General features: G+C 35.0%; 1 protein-coding gene across 2 annotated transcripts; it reads right to left on the bottom strand.

Annotated features, from left to right (window-relative positions):
• Positions 1-352: 352 nt before the first annotated feature.
• On the bottom strand, positions 353-8110 carry LOC137949728 (serine/threonine-protein kinase AFC3). 2 transcript variants are annotated; one of them, XM_068795885.1, is made up of 12 exons: positions 7793-8110; positions 7576-7699; positions 5193-5219; positions 4952-5120; positions 4824-4872; positions 3617-3731; positions 3430-3521; positions 3194-3341; positions 2627-2691; positions 2451-2548; positions 1109-1211; positions 353-999 (listed from the first exon to the last, which is right to left on the bottom strand). In XM_068795885.1, the coding sequence occupies exons 1-12, from the start codon at positions 7889-7891 to the stop codon at positions 862-864; spliced, it is 1227 nt and encodes a 408-aa protein (XP_068651986.1). In that variant the 5' UTR covers positions 7892-8110; the 3' UTR covers positions 353-861. The 2 variants fall into 2 exon arrangements, with proteins under 2 accessions (XP_068651986.1, XP_068651987.1); XM_068795886.1 differs by having other exon boundaries at positions 4952-5105.
• Between the last annotated feature and the right edge of the window lie 9087 nt (positions 8111-17197).

The following is a 17197-nucleotide window of genomic DNA, read 5'->3' as shown; positions in this document are numbered from 1 at the left end:
CGCCGGCGGTACTCACTGGTCGGCGTTTTTTTATGGGAAGATGAAAATTACTAAATTATAAAAATATATACAACAAATAATAATTATATTAATAAATTAAGTTTTTTTAACTTCGAATTTTAGAGACCCAATTTGTGCACTCATCTGAGTCCCCTCCAAGAACGAACGAGTGAGTCCAATTGAAGCATGCAAGGAACTCATATAGGTTAATATAAAAATAAAAAGAATTATTTTGGGAAAAATCTAGACCTAATTTAAAATGGTACCAGGGCAAAATATTTACCTTAATTAACATAATTTATATATCGTGGACTCAATTTTATCATTTTGCAATGTAAAATTCAAGGTATAGGGTTTAGGGTTTAGAATGCAGACTGAAGAGTCATTTTAATGAGAATAAAGAGTGTAAAATATTTTCTTTTTTATCAGCTAAAGCTGTTCTCATATTGATTGTTATGCAAATACTGGGTAAAGGGGTCTGTCCATCCAGAAAATCCTCCCACGAAACCACAAGTCAAGAACTGTGCCACTCATTCACTGTCAGGGGGGTCACCTGGCCTGGTATGAAAAGAGAGCCATGCACCAGCAGAACCCATTTTCATTCTCAGAACTACGAATGAAAATACACCAACTATGCTTTACAATCATTAAAGAAGCTTGGCCTGCTTATGAAAGCGTAACATCAACCGCATTTACTTCCACCTCTTTTCCATGAAAACTTTCCTGGTGTCCATCTCCCTGAACGATGCCAACAAAAGAAAAAGTATATATATATATATCTTGTTTCCCAACTATCACTAAATCAACCAAAGCATCAAAACCAGAAATTGGCACCATTTGCTTCTGTCTTGCTGCTTCTACTTATATTGGGTTTCTAAAGAATGGATGGTTCAGTGCTTCATGTGCAGTGAGCCGTTGAGATGGTTCAAATTTCAACAGACAATATAGCAAATCAGTTAGAGCAGATCTTGAGTGGTCCACATGACGAAAAACAATATCCTGTGAAGACCAAAAGATGAGGCGTGAAGAGAAGGACCTTGTCACCATTAAGGATATATACACAAAACAATGCAAAAGGAAATAAATGCATTGCTTCATATCCACACACCTTAAGTTGGTCTAGTTTCTTTACAGCCTGTATGCTGTGTCTAGAAACAGCTCGTTCAGGCCAATCCAACCTTGTTCGCCTGAAATACTTCTTTGCACTGTGACTATAAACCCATAAAAAACAAGTCAGAGCACATATACATTCAGCTTATGAAGTTTTACAAATCATACAGAGATCCATAAAACCACAGTTCTACCTACACCATCATCAAGGCTCTTGCTTATGAAGGGGATTGCTAACTGTTTCTTCCTCTACCTTTTGGCAATATTACCAGTTACTTTCAAAGGGGCCTTCTTTAAGACTGCTTATTTGGTATAAAAAATACAACAAAATCTCCAAAGTTGACAAAAAGGGAAAATTAAGCCCTCAAAACTTATCTTATATTAAGCCCAAACCAACACCCATAACCTAGGTTGAGCCCGGCAGACTCATAATATTCCTCGAGTCTTCTAGGCCAATGTCCACAGCAGCCCCTTCTACGACAAATTTCACTCAAGATTGCATAGTGGTCACTTTTTGTGACTGCTCTCCCTCTAGCACTAAGCAGCCTTCCTCTAGGTCACCCCTTCCAAGACATGACATCCACTCTATAATTACTTCACTCTACACTTGGTAGCCCTTATCATAAGCCACGACCTTCGGATTTAAACATGAGATGTTTTACCTACTCTAGAACCACGTTTCACATACCCAGCCAACACTAAAAGTCAAAAGTTGATGGAACGTAGAAAGCTGGATTATTAAACTTATCCAATAAAATGAAGGTCAAGCACAACACCCCAAGTCTCAGGTAGGGTCCTAGAAGCACAAAACATTTCCTTAGTACTACTATAGACTAACATAGAATCAAGGATATCCAATTTTCTTTTTAATTCTTTCAACATTATATGACTTACAAAGGCTTCACCTTTTTCTTTCTTTTTCTTTTTTGAGAGTGATTAATGACTTCTTCGTTTTTTAATGGTTGGAAAAAAGATTTCTTAAACTACCATCAAAGATTGTTGTATCAGAAAATCACTCTATGATAAGGACATGAAAAACTATTGAAACTCAGATACTGAAATTATTTCAAGCATGAAAATCTGTATATTTTTTAATTCTTAAGAGTGGTGAAACAATTATTTCAACCTTACCCCATTACCTGAAACATACTGAGTTCCTAAAGAGGTTTTTGGCACCGAAAACAGATTTTCTAGAATCTATATCAGAAAGGTCAGTAGTTTCAATTGCACACACCTACGCAGCACATGCACCAATATCTCTTTTTCGTTTTTTTTCTTTTTCTGAGAGATAAATTAAGAAACCCACATCAGTTGTATATATAACTAGAAGAAAGGCTTACTTGACTTTCTGGATCATACGTGCTGGCAAGGGTCCCAAAACCCTCTCCATCATTGCCAAATGCTCAAGATTTGCATGTGTTTGAAACAGTGCTTCCCCCTGTAACAACTCCACAGTGTCAGCATTTTCACCCAAAAATCTTACAGAAAAAACATTTGATCGGAGAAATGAACTCACCGTACAGAGCTCTACAAGAATGCAACCTACACTCCATATATCACATGGATAAGTCCATCCTAAACCTGTAAATAGCAATCACACAATCAAGAATGACAACTGTCTCTACAAGAAAGGCGTCACTTGAGAAAGACATTTTTTGCCCTTAAGAAGTTTGTTTTGTGCAATAATTGACAAGAAGCACGAGCAGAATGTATAAGAACTTCCAAAGTAGTTTTTGAATGAATGCTGTTCGTGCAAAATGAGGATGTCAATCACTTGATCTAGAAGCAGAGGACCAATTTCCACTTGCATAAAACCCAACCTACAAATAAAGCTCACACTTTTGCAAAATTTAGGTTTCCCAACTGTTTATGCGTTCATTCAGATCTCCTCGTGTATACTAACAAATATGGATGAAACTCTAAGACAAAATATCTTAGGACAACAGGAGAGAGTCTGTTTCCCATCTTCTTCCTTTCTTTGCCTAAAATATGTCTTTTATATAAATAAATGAAAAAATCATGAAGAAAAGCAAGATAAGATTTCGCAAATAAATTTTGAAAAAAATATATATTCCAATTTTACCTAAAATAACTTCTGGTGCTCGGTAGTGCCTTGTGGAAACAATTGAGCTATTAACCTGACTCCCGAACACAGTGCTACCAAAATCAATCAGCTTTATAGCACTGGACTTTGGCAAGCACCGGAAATAAGTTTCACCCGTTGAAATCCGCTGTACATCCCAGACATTTATTCATGTTGAATCCATGTACTCAACCAGAAATGTCATAATTTCTAAGTGACTGTGTTACATGGAATACCTTGCAGCTTGGAACCTTTACATAATCAGATGATACAAGAAGTATGTTTTCTGGCTTCAGATCAGTGTGAATTAGGTGTAAATCATGCATATCTGCGGGATATAAAAGAGGCCAAGGGAAGGTTGTTTAAGTGTCTGAAGAATTTAAAGAAAAATGATGCGATCAAAACAAAAGCAATAATACAGACATGCTACAGACTCCAAAAGTTGATGTCCAAACTCCCGCACAAGATCCACAGGAAATGGGCAATATTTATTTCTCCGTAGGAAATCAAATAAACTTGGTCCAAGCTTCTCACACACCTGTTGAAAACATTAAGTTCACGCACATAAAGTTTCAACATTTCGGTTTGAGAACTCAAAATGAACCCTATTTGCAATGAAAAAATTGAACATTCAGCAAGAATGGCCATAAAATTCTATCCAATGCCCATAGAAAAATTATTTGACTTAAACACTCTTAAGGTATAGATACCTAATTTCTTTATAATAAATTATATTTTTCAACCCTCATTCAGAGCAACTTACAGAAACACATTATTCTCCCTACCTCACTCAGTTCAAACTAGCAAAAGTTCTTCTCTTCTACCCTTCATTCAGTGTCACCTATAAAAACACATCATTCTCCTCTGCCTCTTTCAGTTCGAACTAGCAAAAATTCATTATTTTAGCAGAAGACAGCAATTATAAAAAGGCTCTTAGAGCAATTACATTTCTAAGTTTCATAGTTACTTAGGACTTCCAGAGTATTGGTTTAGAATATCAAAGAGGTCAGGGAAGCAACAGTCTCATGAACAATTAAGGACTTGCTGCTCAAGCCAGCTTGCGCCTTGACCTGGATTACATTCAATATCATGTACCCATGTTCCTATACATATATCAGCTAATGGTATGCAATTTTCTGCTTGAAAATTTAGATCGAGTATATCGTATCTATAAGAAGGGGGGCATGGCCAATCAGGAATTTTTGTCAAAACCTTCATGGAACAAGACAGATAAAATCTGTTTGATGTTCAATCAGGAAAATAACAACATTGAATAAAATGTTTTAGCTACCCTAGAATTTCATCAATTCAGCAGAGATAGCAAGACACAAGTTCTCACCCTCAAACCACCATATGAATGGCACTGCCTTGCATGAATCAGTTGGTAATTAGAAGAAACAATGAAAGGTAGCTAGCTCCCAAGGGTTGATGGTTTTGGAATATAACATATTAATCTCTTGAATAACTTTACATCTAGCCATTGACCATTTAAGAATCAGAGATGTTTATAGCATTTAATATATCAAACAATAAGGAGGGAAACCACATTTCCTACTGAAAGGGATACAAGATCATTAATGCAAGAAAAAACCCTCAAAGCAATTGATGGGGAACTAATTGGACTACTTACAATAGAAATGTGATTGCGGTAGTCAAACCAATTCCTCATCTGCAAACAGCTGCATGTAGGAAACGCTATCATGAGATACCACATACATGAGAAATTAGCAACTTACCATCTCTTGCAGCAGTACATACCGTGTTCTCCCTTTTTCACTCTGTGCAAGACGCTGGAGAACATCAATTTCATGCATTGCAGCATCACGATATTTTGGTATGCTGCGAACTACTTTTATTGCCACATGCTCACGTTTTTCCCGATCCCAACATTCCAAAACACGGCCAAATGTGCCTACACCTCTTGCAACTTGCTGACATGGACTGTGATAATACTATAAATAAAGAAATTTGAGAAACAACAGGACGCTTGATAGTGTACCTTCTCCCATTTTGCTGAGTATTTTATCTGTGTGTCAAAAAAGAAAAGGTTCAATATGACCTTACACATTAGAAAATTAGCCTCAACAAATGATATGAACACATACTGACTGTTCAAATCAAAAATATAAAATCCACTAGCAACATACACATTTTCAATGACTATTTCTTTTACAACTTACTTACAGAGATGAACAATTATTACCATATCTATAGAGCTCAAACACCGTAGCTACTTTTACCACTCTACTGCTTCCATTTTATCATTATTGTTTCTTTCGAACTAAAATTTTATCATTCTAGTAAGGTAGGATGGTATGATCCACCAAAACCTTATTGCAAAACCTTAAAAAAACTTCAAAGAAAAAAATAGAATGCATAGACTTAGCGCTTTTCAATAACTTAACATCAACTGACAATGTTGTCTCTCTCTACGTGATTCAATAAAGCAATCAAGAGGGTAGGGAAAGGGCTTGGTTCCCAGAAGACAATCATTACATAAACATTCATACCAATACCTATCCGTGAAAACTGGTTTAATTTGGCTAGGATGCACTCGAGGACAAAGGTCCCGATTATGCAGGAATGGACCCTTCCTGATCCTGGTTACCATAAGTTGAACTTTGACGGTTCTTCTCTTGGTAATCCCAGGCTCTCTGGATTCGGTGGGGTTATCTCGGATCACTTCGGCAACCAACTTTACTCATATTCCAGCCTTTTAGGAATCGCCAACTCTACGTCTGCGGAGCTTCATGGTCTCCTCAACGGGCTCCGTGTTTTCAGAGATAAGTGCATAGGTCCCCTCCATATTGAAGGGGACTCGAAGGTGGTTATTGGATGGTGCGAGCGTGTATCCCCTCCGTGGCGCCATTGGGATATTTTTTGGGAGATTATTGAAATTTGTTTATTTTTATCTTGTATTTGGTTTCACATTCCGAGATCTGCAAATTCGGCAGCCGATGCGCTCGCTAAACACGGAGCTATCCTACAATCGCTGGTTGTCAGGGATATGCTCCCCTCTTTGTAATTTCTGTTTTTTCTTGTTTATATATATACATCTTTTTCAAAAAAAAAAAAAATCTTTTAATCCAAACAAGCAGTGCAGGTTTCAGCCCAATGGTTCAAATGCTGAAGTAAACAGAGAAAGAAGAGAAAAATGAAAACAGAGACACAACAAGGTTTGAGGAATATTAATCCATGAAAGATGTATGACAACATTTTTTTATCTAAGTTTTCACTTTTCTTGAAAAAAAAAGAAGGAAGAACTGCATAAGGGCAAAAAATATAAGTGGCAAAAGAAGTTCTCACATGCAGATTGTAAGAAATTGCCAAGGTTTTGACTACAGAAAATCATAAAGAACAGAAAGAATTCAGCTCTTAACACTAGAATTGACAAGTTGAGATTTTGACTGCTTTCTCCCTGTAAAAAGAAACTAATTCACCTTCAAGGTGATTGAGATTCTCATCAATCCAAAATGTTTTTGACCATACAGCTTAATTCTCAGCTTATTTATCTGTTACTATGTCTTTCCTTTGAAAGTTGTGATGGAATTTATTAAGATAAAAAGGAAAAGAAAAGGACTATTCAATAAAGTAGGGGAAGCCCCCCAAGAATTACAAACTCAAAAAAGAGCTAAATAACTACAAATAAAATAATAAATCATTGATGTTAGACAACCATGTCAGTAAGCACAGACCCTTCCCAAATGAGGCTCTGCCAGAAGCTGAGTTAACCTATCTTGGTGTATGGCTCCAAGTTATAATTAAAGGTTGTGCAAACTCAAAGACCTTTTCCATATGAGGCAACAACCTCCAAAGGAGGTTAGCACCATTTTTGCACCAGCTGATCACAGTGGGAGAATCTCCCACAAATACTAGAGGGAGGTTGAAATTATCCTTGGCGAAGCAATTCCAAGGAGGGCTAGGGTTTCAGGAATGAGAAAATCACCAAGGCCGAAGGGGGCAGCAAAAGGGTGAATAGCACAAAATATGCCTCCACCACTACATTTCATGCATAAAAAAGAGGCATGACAAGAAAAAGCCAAAAACAAGACCCTTTTGCTTCCAGAGCACCTGACAAAGAAAGAAATCTCTACTCAATCAGAAGCAATTACGGATACATTTACTTTAGCTCACCAATTTATTCTATTTCAGCATTTCATACAATGTTATTCAAAACAAACAAAATTCTATTGTATCTCACAGTTTTCTATTGTATCTCACCTTTATCCTGTCCTGAAGATTGATTAAGCGCGCCATTTCAGACCCAAATACTGTTTTCTACTAATTAACTACACACTATTCAAGGTAAAACAGAAAGGGCGAAAGGCTAATCCCTCTAATAAAAAATTTAAGACTATAAAAACAAAAAGAGGTTTTCTTACATCTTGGAGTAAGATTCTCTCCCAAATCAAAGACATAGTGACCGTTACGATCATCTTCCCTCCAAGGCGGCGAATGGGGCCGCCGTACTGCCTCATCGCCAGATAACCCCGATCGAGCAGCGGCCTAGAAAATGCATTTTGTCAATTTTCCAACAGGAAAAAATAAGGGACTAATTTAAAAAACAAGGATAAAGAAAAAAGAAGGAAACAGAGCAACCTGCGGCGGTTGGAGTCGAGTCGCAACATAGCGCTCGACACGGGCCCGTTTCCAGGGCTGCTGCTTCACCGCATCACCTTCAAAATGGGGAGAAACCATCGCCGAAATTGAATTAGGGTCTGCTACAGTTGCTCTATTTCCACGTCACGGCCGATCTACCAATTGATGCTTCTTCCTTCTCCCGCGAAGAAAAACACTGGGGTTGAGGAATTCTTGCAAGTTTGATTCGTTATTCACAGAAAAATAACCGTAACAAAGAGAGAACTATAGCGCGCTGGAATTGCAGGAAGGGATATTGACATATGCCGCGTACGTGGAACCGAGTTTCTACGAGCTTCTTCCTAGCAGATTTCGTACAGTTTAATGTTTACAAACCCGAACCGCGCCGTCGACCCGGCGAGCAACCGGTGCTATTGGGATTTTGCTACTTGCTGGTTGCTGCTGCTGAGGCCCCAGAGGAGCCACAGGACATGACCGCCTGACTCCCAAAAATGTTGCCGGTGCTGTTTAATTCCTTTCTTAAAATTCCACAATCTAGCCTATTTTTCTTCACATAATTTAGCTTTGGCCCTCTTAGTACACTGTATAATATTTTACTTACACTAGGTAAAGTGTACAAAAATAATTTAGCTTTGGCCCCGATATTTGCACTTTGTAAGTTATGAGTGAAAGTGAATTACATAGGTAAACCGAGTGAAAATGAATTCACTCGAAAAAGCTCTCTCACGACCTTACGCGATTTCACTACCCCCCTTTGCAACGTTGCTCGCTAAACCTCTCTTCCTCTCGCCGTCTCCAGCACTGCTTGACACTGACGACCTTCCGCGATTTCTGTCCCTCTTCCCCCCCCGCTGCAACCTCTCTTGCTCGATTCGGCAGAAACTAAGGTAAACCCATCTTCTTGGAAATCGAAGATTAGTCCCCATTTCAGCATCAATTTCTTCGATTCTACTTGATTTCCCTATTTGGCTTCAGTTTTTCCCAAATTTCATAAGGTAACTCTAAACCCTAATTTTTTATTATTAATTTACTGTTGTATTTTATTTAATCTTAATTTATGTGTGCGGTATTTGTATTTATTGTTTAGTTTTTGCATAATTTCGGGATATAGGGTTAGGGTTTATGGTATTTAGGGTTCAATTTCGTCTTTATGGTTTAGGGTTTTTAGAGTTAGGGTTAAGGTAGGGTATAATTTCGGGTTTAGGGTATTTAGGGTTAGAGTTTGGGTTATAGGGTTTAGGGTTTGGGGCTTTTAGGGGTTTTAGTGTAAAAAGTTTATGGTTTAGGTTCTGGAATTACGGTTAGGGTTTAGGGTTTAGGAGCTAATGGAGTTAGGGTTTAGGGTTTAGGTTTTAGTGTTGAGGGGCTATTGGAGAGTGGGTTTAGGGTTTAGGGTTTATGGGCTAAGGTTTAAGGTTTATGGGGCTAATGGGTAGGTTGAGTCTAGTTCAAACTAGGCTGAGTCGCCTACACAGGCGTTTGTTAGCCAACAATACCCGACCCCCATCATTGACGAGGTATGGTTCATAGTGACTGAGAAGTCATATGGGGCTCTACCAGGGGCGTTCGGTGAATTTGGACTAGATGAGTGTGTTTTGCATTGTTCTAGTCATCTACAATGGAATTAGTTTGGTTAATTTGTAAATGTTATAGAATGTTGTTGAGTAATTTTGAAGTGTTATGGAATAATCTTGCCATGTGGTGAGGAGATTCGGATGGCTTATAAATATCCTCCACATGGTTTTTGTTTAAGTTCTTATTTGTATTTCCATGTGTCCTTATTTACTATGACGGGTAAAGGTTGTTTGATAAATGTAGTAATAAGTTTTAAGTACACTATCTATTTTGGGACCAGTGTTTTGAATTTTAATGATGTTTTTTAATTAAGACATTGTAAGACTTATCTTTGATAGATTATGAATGTCATTATGGTTAAGATTTGGGTTTTTATGGTTGTTGGGTTCTTATTGTGTGGATGAATATTGTAGATGTGTGATTGGATATGGTTGTGTAGAGGTGTGATTGAAAATAGGTTATTGAAGATAATGATAGGTTTGTATTTATGACTTTTAGGAAAAAACATGAATTTTTTTTGTAGTCATCATTGTGCTTGTGGATTGTATTTGCAGGTTTCCATGGATATTAGGAAAGACAAAGAAAGGATTGCAAGTATGTTAGCAGTCACATGTATGTTGTACGTCATGGGAAGATATTATCTCAGCCATAGGGTTTAGGGTATTAAGTTCTGGAATTAGTGTTTAGGGTTTAGAGTTTAGTAGGTGATAGGGTTTAGGGTTTAGGCACTATAGGGTTTGATGGTTTAGGGTTTAGGTTTTATTAGGGTTTTTTTAGTCCAATTCAAACAAGGCTGAGTCGCCTACACAGGCGTCCATTAGCTAATGAAACCCGACCCCCATCACTGACGAGGTAAAATTCGTAGTGACTGCGAAGTCATATGGGGCTCTACCAGGGGTGTTCGGTGAATTTGGACTTGATGTGTGTGTTTTTGCATTGTTTAGTGCATATGCAGTAGTGAAAATAGTTTGATTAATCTTGAAATGTTTGAGAATGTTGTTGAGAATTTTTGAAGTGTTATGGAATGTTTTTGCCATGTGGTGAGGAAATTTGGGTGTTATACATATCCACCACATGGTATTCTATTTTTTACGGTTTGTGTTTCCGTGACGGGTAAAGGTTGTCTGATAAAGTTTTTTTCATGAGAACCATCTCTGATTTAGATTATAAATGGTTGTAAGAAGTCAACCAACTGCTCGACCATAAGACATTTGGACCTTCGAAGATGACAACAAAATGCTCGATCTCTTGGTCGAGCAGGTCAATATAGGGAACAAGTTGCCTAATGGGGTTTGGAAGCATGATATGAACTATGTTAATAAGTTCAATGAAGACACAGTCAATAAAAAAATTATTGAGCAGCTGAAGAATCGAACAAGATCATAGAAGAAAACATACCTAACGGTAATGAGTTGTATCAACACTAGTGGGTTCGGTTGGGATGCAACCACACAAAGAGTTACTGCATGTAATTTTGTATGGCTTGACTACATAAAGGTCAGTAAATCATGATGTACTGTAAAATATTTTTTATGTTTTCCGCGTTAGTATAACTCTATTCCAAGACGTCTAAAAGATGTTTTATTCTTGTAGGAGCATAGAGATGCTGAGAAGTACAAATGTGAAGGTTGCCCTTTGTACGACAAATTAGCTGTGGTGGTGGGAAACACAATAGCCATGGGGTCAGGAGGTGTAACATTTGTAGAGCAGGGCGATGAACTCATCCTTGAGTCGGAACATGTCCCGATGGATGAACCCGAAGATGTTGATATAGTTAGGGATACTCCAACGCCATTATTTAGGGGGAATGAGTCAACAACTATTCAATCTCAAAGTAGTAATCGATCATCTTCAAGTCGTCGTAGAAAGAGAAGCGAAATGTCCGATGATGACACTAGTAGATTCATTGATGCAATGAATCAAATCGCTTAGACATTTAAGGATGTCATGAAGCCTAAAGAGGTAGATTAGGTCAAAGCCCTCAGGGAAATCCCGGACCTGTCTGTAGACTTGAATTTTTGTGCTCCTTTATGGTTGGATACGCTAAGTAAGAATGAGTATTTTATGGAGATGATAGTGGAAGAGTGGGTCGTGTGGCTTAAATATTGTGCAACAAACTAATTGTAATGTGTTTTAAATACACTATCTTCTTTGGGAATACTATTATGTATTAGGTATGCTGTTTGAATTATGACGTTGCAAGACTTATTAATATGGCTAATATTTTTATTTTATATGTTGTTGTGTTAATATATTACATGGATGAATATGGTGGATGAGTATGGATGTGGACAATTAATATATTTTATATGTTTGTTGCGTAGGGATGTGAGAATGTGGATGAATATGGTTGTGTATAGGTATGATTGCAAATATGTTATGATTAAAGATTGATGTTTATTTGTGTTTATGACTTTTAGGCGATTAAATTTTTAGATTTCCATGGACATTATGACAGACGAAGAAAAGATTGCAACTATGGTTGTATTCACAACTTTGTTTATCGTCGTGGGAAGATACTATCTCTACCATTGCAACAAACGTGTACCATGTTCTTGTGGGATGAATGGTCCATTGTGTTTGCAAAATGCACTAGACAAATCACCAGTTAAATTTCGGAAAGTTTACAGGATGAATCAAATAGTATTTCACAAATTGGCAGAGATACTTACTAGTAGAGGGTTTTTATCAGCCACAAAGACCATATCAGTTGAAGAACAACTTGCATATTTCCTCCTAATTGTTGGTCAACAACAATCTTATAGTGTCACAATAGAGATGTTTGATAGATCAAACTGGACCATAAATAGGTATTTCAACAAGGTGTTGGATGCAATCCTCAAACTTCACTCTGATTATGTCAAACGGCCTTCGGTACGCACACACTCGAAGATTTTAACCAGTTCAATATTTATCCGTACTTCAAGGTAACATCACTTCCTTTAACTAAACAATTTTAGATTAATATACAAAGTTAGTCAATATTAATTGAAAATGTATAATTAGGATTATATTGGAGCTATTGATGGTACTCGTATCAAAGCGAACATTCCACTTGAAGATCAACCAAGGTTCTGGAATAGAAAATGTTATCTCTCATAAAATGTGATGGCAACATGTTCATTTGACATGCAATTCACTTATGTACTTGCTGGATGGGAGGGATCAGCAGCTGATTCCCGTGTACTGAAGGACGCATTGACTCGCCGAGATAAAATCTTTGTACCTGAAGGTATGCGATATATTTTTATGCAGTCATTTTTATCTATTTTATCTATTTTATCTTCAATTATTTTATGTGGAATATAATTTCTATCATAGGTAAATATTATCTAGTCGATGCTGGTTATGCAAATTTGCCGGGGATTTTTGGCTCCATATCGAGGAACTCGGTATCATCTGCAAGAATTTGGAGATAATATTCCTAGAAATGAAAAAGAATTATTCAACCGAAGACACTCACCTTTGTGGAATACTATTGAGCGAACTTTTGGTGCTTTAAAAGCTCGATTTCAAATGTTGAAAGGCGCTCCTCCATTTTCTTTTAAGATCCAGACAAAAATTGTACTTGCTTGTTGTATATTGCACAATTATATACGTGGAGAGGATTACGATGATCTATTTGAAGATAAAGATGATTCGGGTGGCAAGCTCGGTGGAGGAGGTGATGTGGTCCAATTATGTGTAATGGATAATACAGACAGCGACGATAGCGATGGTCTTGAGGATGAGGGTAGCCCAGTAACAAGCTGTCGGAGGCAATGTGCATTAGAATCCACAAGAGTAACACAATTTCATGATGCCATAGCAACTTCCATGTGGAATGATAAATGATAGATGTATCTTATTACTTTTGAACTTGTATCATTCATATGTACAAAATTTGTAACTTGATGATTTTAATATTAAAGGCACAAACACGTTATTTGAATAATCTTTCTTTTAGGTTATTAATAAAGTTGTATATGTATTTATTTAATATTTTTGTTAAATTTTATTACTATATTAAACTTGATATTTAAGTCTCCGGTAAATAAAATGTAGTTAAAGTATGAATTTGATTAATTAATTATATTAATTTTGTCAAAATATATTATTAATTAATACCATTAAAAAATCCATCTTATGTTATTAATATAATACTTTTTTATTTATTAATCATATTTATTTACTTACACTAATGTATTAGTGATTTAATAGTGGTAATTAAAATATTATTAATTTAAACACTTGGTTTAATTAACTCATTTTTATAATTAATAAAATCAGTGGTTTTAAATTTAATGGAAAAATATTATTAATTAATAATATAGTATGTTAAAGTTAGCATTTGATAGATTTTTCCTGTTTAATCATATTTTTTTATGTTCAAGAATACCATATATTATCAATAAATTAATAACTAAATGTATAATATTCGTTTATGTTATTTTTAACGTTATTTATTTATTTTTTATGATTAATCATGTGCACAGTTAATTGGCTCACGTAATTACTGTATTAATGTATAGTAAACAGTCATCATTAACTAATACAATATATAATTCAATTAATTAGTATATTAATATTTTAAGTTATTCATTAAATTAGTTATTCGTGTAGTAATAATGTTTATTTTACCTAATTTAATGTTTAAGTATTATATTTTAGTTATATATATTATTACAAGTCACTAATTCTCTTATTTTCTGCGTTTTTCTCACTTGGGGGCACTAACACTGGAAACTATTTTCCAGTGGACATGAACTCGTCCACACTAACACCCATTTTGAAGATGAAGTTCATGTACATGATTGAAATGAAGATGAAGATAAAGATGAACTTCAAATTTTATGTTTGTTGACTAACCACCTCATAGGGGGGTTAGTCCGCAATGAACTTGAATTGAAATGTAGAATTGAATTGAAGTGAAGAATTAAATTGAAGTTAAATGAATTGATTCAACTTCAACTCATCTTTGGGTGTTAGTGTAGACGAGTTCAAGCGGGGGAAAACAGATTCCAGTGTTAGTGCCCCCAAATGAAAAATATGATATAAATAAGAGAATGAGTAACCTTTTATAATATACTTAAATAGAATATATACCTAAACATATAATTAACCAAAATAAATATGGTTACTACACTTTATAAGTGATTTAACGTGTAGTATTAGAATATATTAATATCCTAATTAATGAAAAACTATATTATATTACTTAATGATTATAGTTTATTATAAATTAAAACAATAATTACACGTGACTAGAATAAATTATTAAAATAAATAAATAATTTTGTAATAACATAAGATATACTTTAACATTAAAATTCACTATTTTAATACAAAATAAACAATACATAATAAATAAATAAATAAATTTATCGATAACGTAATATATATTTTACATATGATTAATTAATAATATATTAACAAAAAATGAAAAACTAATTGTTTAATTAATTAGATAATTAAACCAATTATGAAGATGGTTTAATTTTTCCTAACTTAGGAAAAATTAAACATCATTTTCCCTCGCATCGTCTTCCTCAATGGCGGGCCAGCGGGCAACGGGGACGGCGGCGACGCTCTGACGGTACGCCGAGAGGGAGAAAAGAGGGAGGCTGAGAGAGAAGAGAAGTCGGGAGGCTCTGCGATAGAGGCCGGCTTTCCGTGTTCTGCAACGGAGGTCGAGAGGGAGAGGAGAGGGAGGCCAACTGGGGGGGGGGGGGGGGGGGGGGGGAGGGGATGAGAGGGAGGCCGTGAGAGAAGAGAAGCCGGGAGGCCGAGAGGCTCTGCGATAGAGGTTCGGCCTCCCGTGCTTTGTGACGGAAGTCGAGAGGGAGGAAGGCCAACGGGGTGGGAGAAAAAGAAGGGGCGAAAAAATCATCGGGAGGCGAAGGCTGAGGGAGAGGGAGAGGAAGAGGGAGAAGAGAAGCAATGCGATGCGCGTGAGGAAAGTTGATGATTCACAAAATAGGTAGGAATCAATTTTCCTCCGTTTTTGCCTGAGCGAATGAAATGGTGTAATCTCACTTCAATTCAATTCTTTCTACACTAACGCTAGTTTTTTATGAACTAGGTAATGCGGGGGAAAATCATTCCACTTCATTAAATTAGTTATTCGTGTAGTAATAATGTTTATTTTACCTAATTTAATGTTTAAGTATTATATTTTATTTATATATATTATTACAAGTCTCTAATTCTCTTATTTTCTCACTTGGGGGCACTAACACTGGAAACTTTTTTCCAGTGGACATGAACTCGTCCACACTAACACACTTTTCAAAGATGAAGTTCATGTACATGATTGAAATGAAGATGAAGATGAACTTCAAATTTTATGTTTGTTGAATAACCACCCCATAGTGATTGTGGTGATGATTTTGAGGATGATGTGAATACGAAAAGAAGTACTCAGAGGGAGTTTGTAGTACAATCTGCAAGAGCATCGTATTTTCGAGATGTATTAACAATTCAGATGTCGCAAAATTATTGACTATTATGTTTTAATGAAATTAAATATTTTTGGTTGTATTTTGTATGTACAATTGTAGGTTTTTTATATTAAATATTAGATTGAGTTATGTTTGTTTTATTTTTATTTTATTATTACGTTGTTTATGTAGTACATTGGATAATGAATAGTTTAAGAGTGAGAATTTAAACACTATTAAAATAATAATTTCATTAACTATTTTGATATTATAAAAGTAATTATTTGTGTAATTATTTTACTTTTTATACATTTAGTTAATAAAATTAATATTATTTTGATATTATTAATTTAATTATTAGTAATTAGACTAACTTTGTGTTATATTATTTTATTTTTATATCTTTAATTAATAATTAATTAATTAATTATTTTTTTTTACTTTTTTTGCATGTTAAAATCTATCTTAGTTTATTAATAAAAAATTTAAGTACAACTATCGTAAGAGTTAATGGATTAACTTTATATAATAAAATATTATTTTTATATAACTATTTCATATTTAGATATTAAAAAATATAAATTTAATTACAATTATAATATTATAAAGTTAAGCATTTTTTTAATTATTATTATATATATTATATTTAAATAATTAACTAACATTAATTTAATTTTCTATGAGTCATTTATTTTAAATTATTTTATTAATAAATAATCTCTCTACACTTTACATCGCACTTTCCATTGTGCACACTAACACAAACAAGTACCTTACATTACAATTTACATAGTGCACACTAACATAAACAAGTACTTTATACTGCACTTTTCATTGCACACACTAACACAAACAAGTGATTCACTTTCACTTTCACTTTTACTTTTCACAGCACTTACAAAGTGCACTAACCTCCCCTTTATTTGTATCGTTAGCTACCAAAATACTTCAGATAGGTTTCATGCCAAATAATTAAAGAAATAATCGACAAAAATCCATCTATACAATAAATATCAAGTAAAGATAAAGCTAATAAATTGGACTCAAACGCAAGACTTTCTTCGAGAAAATTCCCTTACAAGACTAATAAGCCCCAGTCCAATTCTAATGTTTAACTTTGTGGGACATGTAAAAATATATTTCAAATAAGTTTTTTTTATTGATTCTTAGCACAAGTTTCATAAATTTTCTAAAAGTTTTACTTAGGTCCTATTAGTGCCCTTGGTTAAAAATTTATATCTCAAGAAAAGCTAAAAATATTTTTCTTAGGAGACACATTTTTAAGAAACCTTAAGATAAAATCCTATTAGTGCCTTACTAGAAAATTACATGGAAATTATAAAAATTTCCAAGGAAAATTAAATGGACATGTTAATGCCTTTTTCCGGGGAAATAAATAAAAATTAATAAT

The sequence above is a fragment of the Aristolochia californica genome, unplaced genomic scaffold, assembly GCF_029961685.1.
Source record: "Aristolochia californica isolate CCGP_79_NKW_82.1479 unplaced genomic scaffold, dmAriCali1.0.hap1 SCAF_14, whole genome shotgun sequence".
NCBI lineage: Eukaryota > Viridiplantae > Streptophyta > Magnoliopsida > Piperales > Aristolochiaceae > Aristolochia > Aristolochia californica.
The sequence above is the reverse complement of the archived record's forward strand: the minus strand, read 5'-3'. Positions and strand labels throughout refer to the sequence as shown.

Excerpts from the sequence above, each read along its gene's own strand:
- LOC137949728 (XM_068795885.1), bottom strand. The coding sequence starts at position 7,891 with ATGGTTTCTCCCCATTTTGAAGGTGATGCGGTGAAGCAGCAGCCCTGG. Across the intron at positions 3,342-3,429 it reads TAAAGGTTCCAAGCTGCAAG|CGGATTTCAACGGGTGAAAC; the intron begins GTATTCCATGTA and ends TGGGATGTACAG. Across the intron at positions 2,692-3,193 it reads AGCACCAGAAGTTATTTTAG|GTTTAGGATGGACTTATCCA; the intron begins GTAAAATTGGAA and ends TGCTATTTACAG.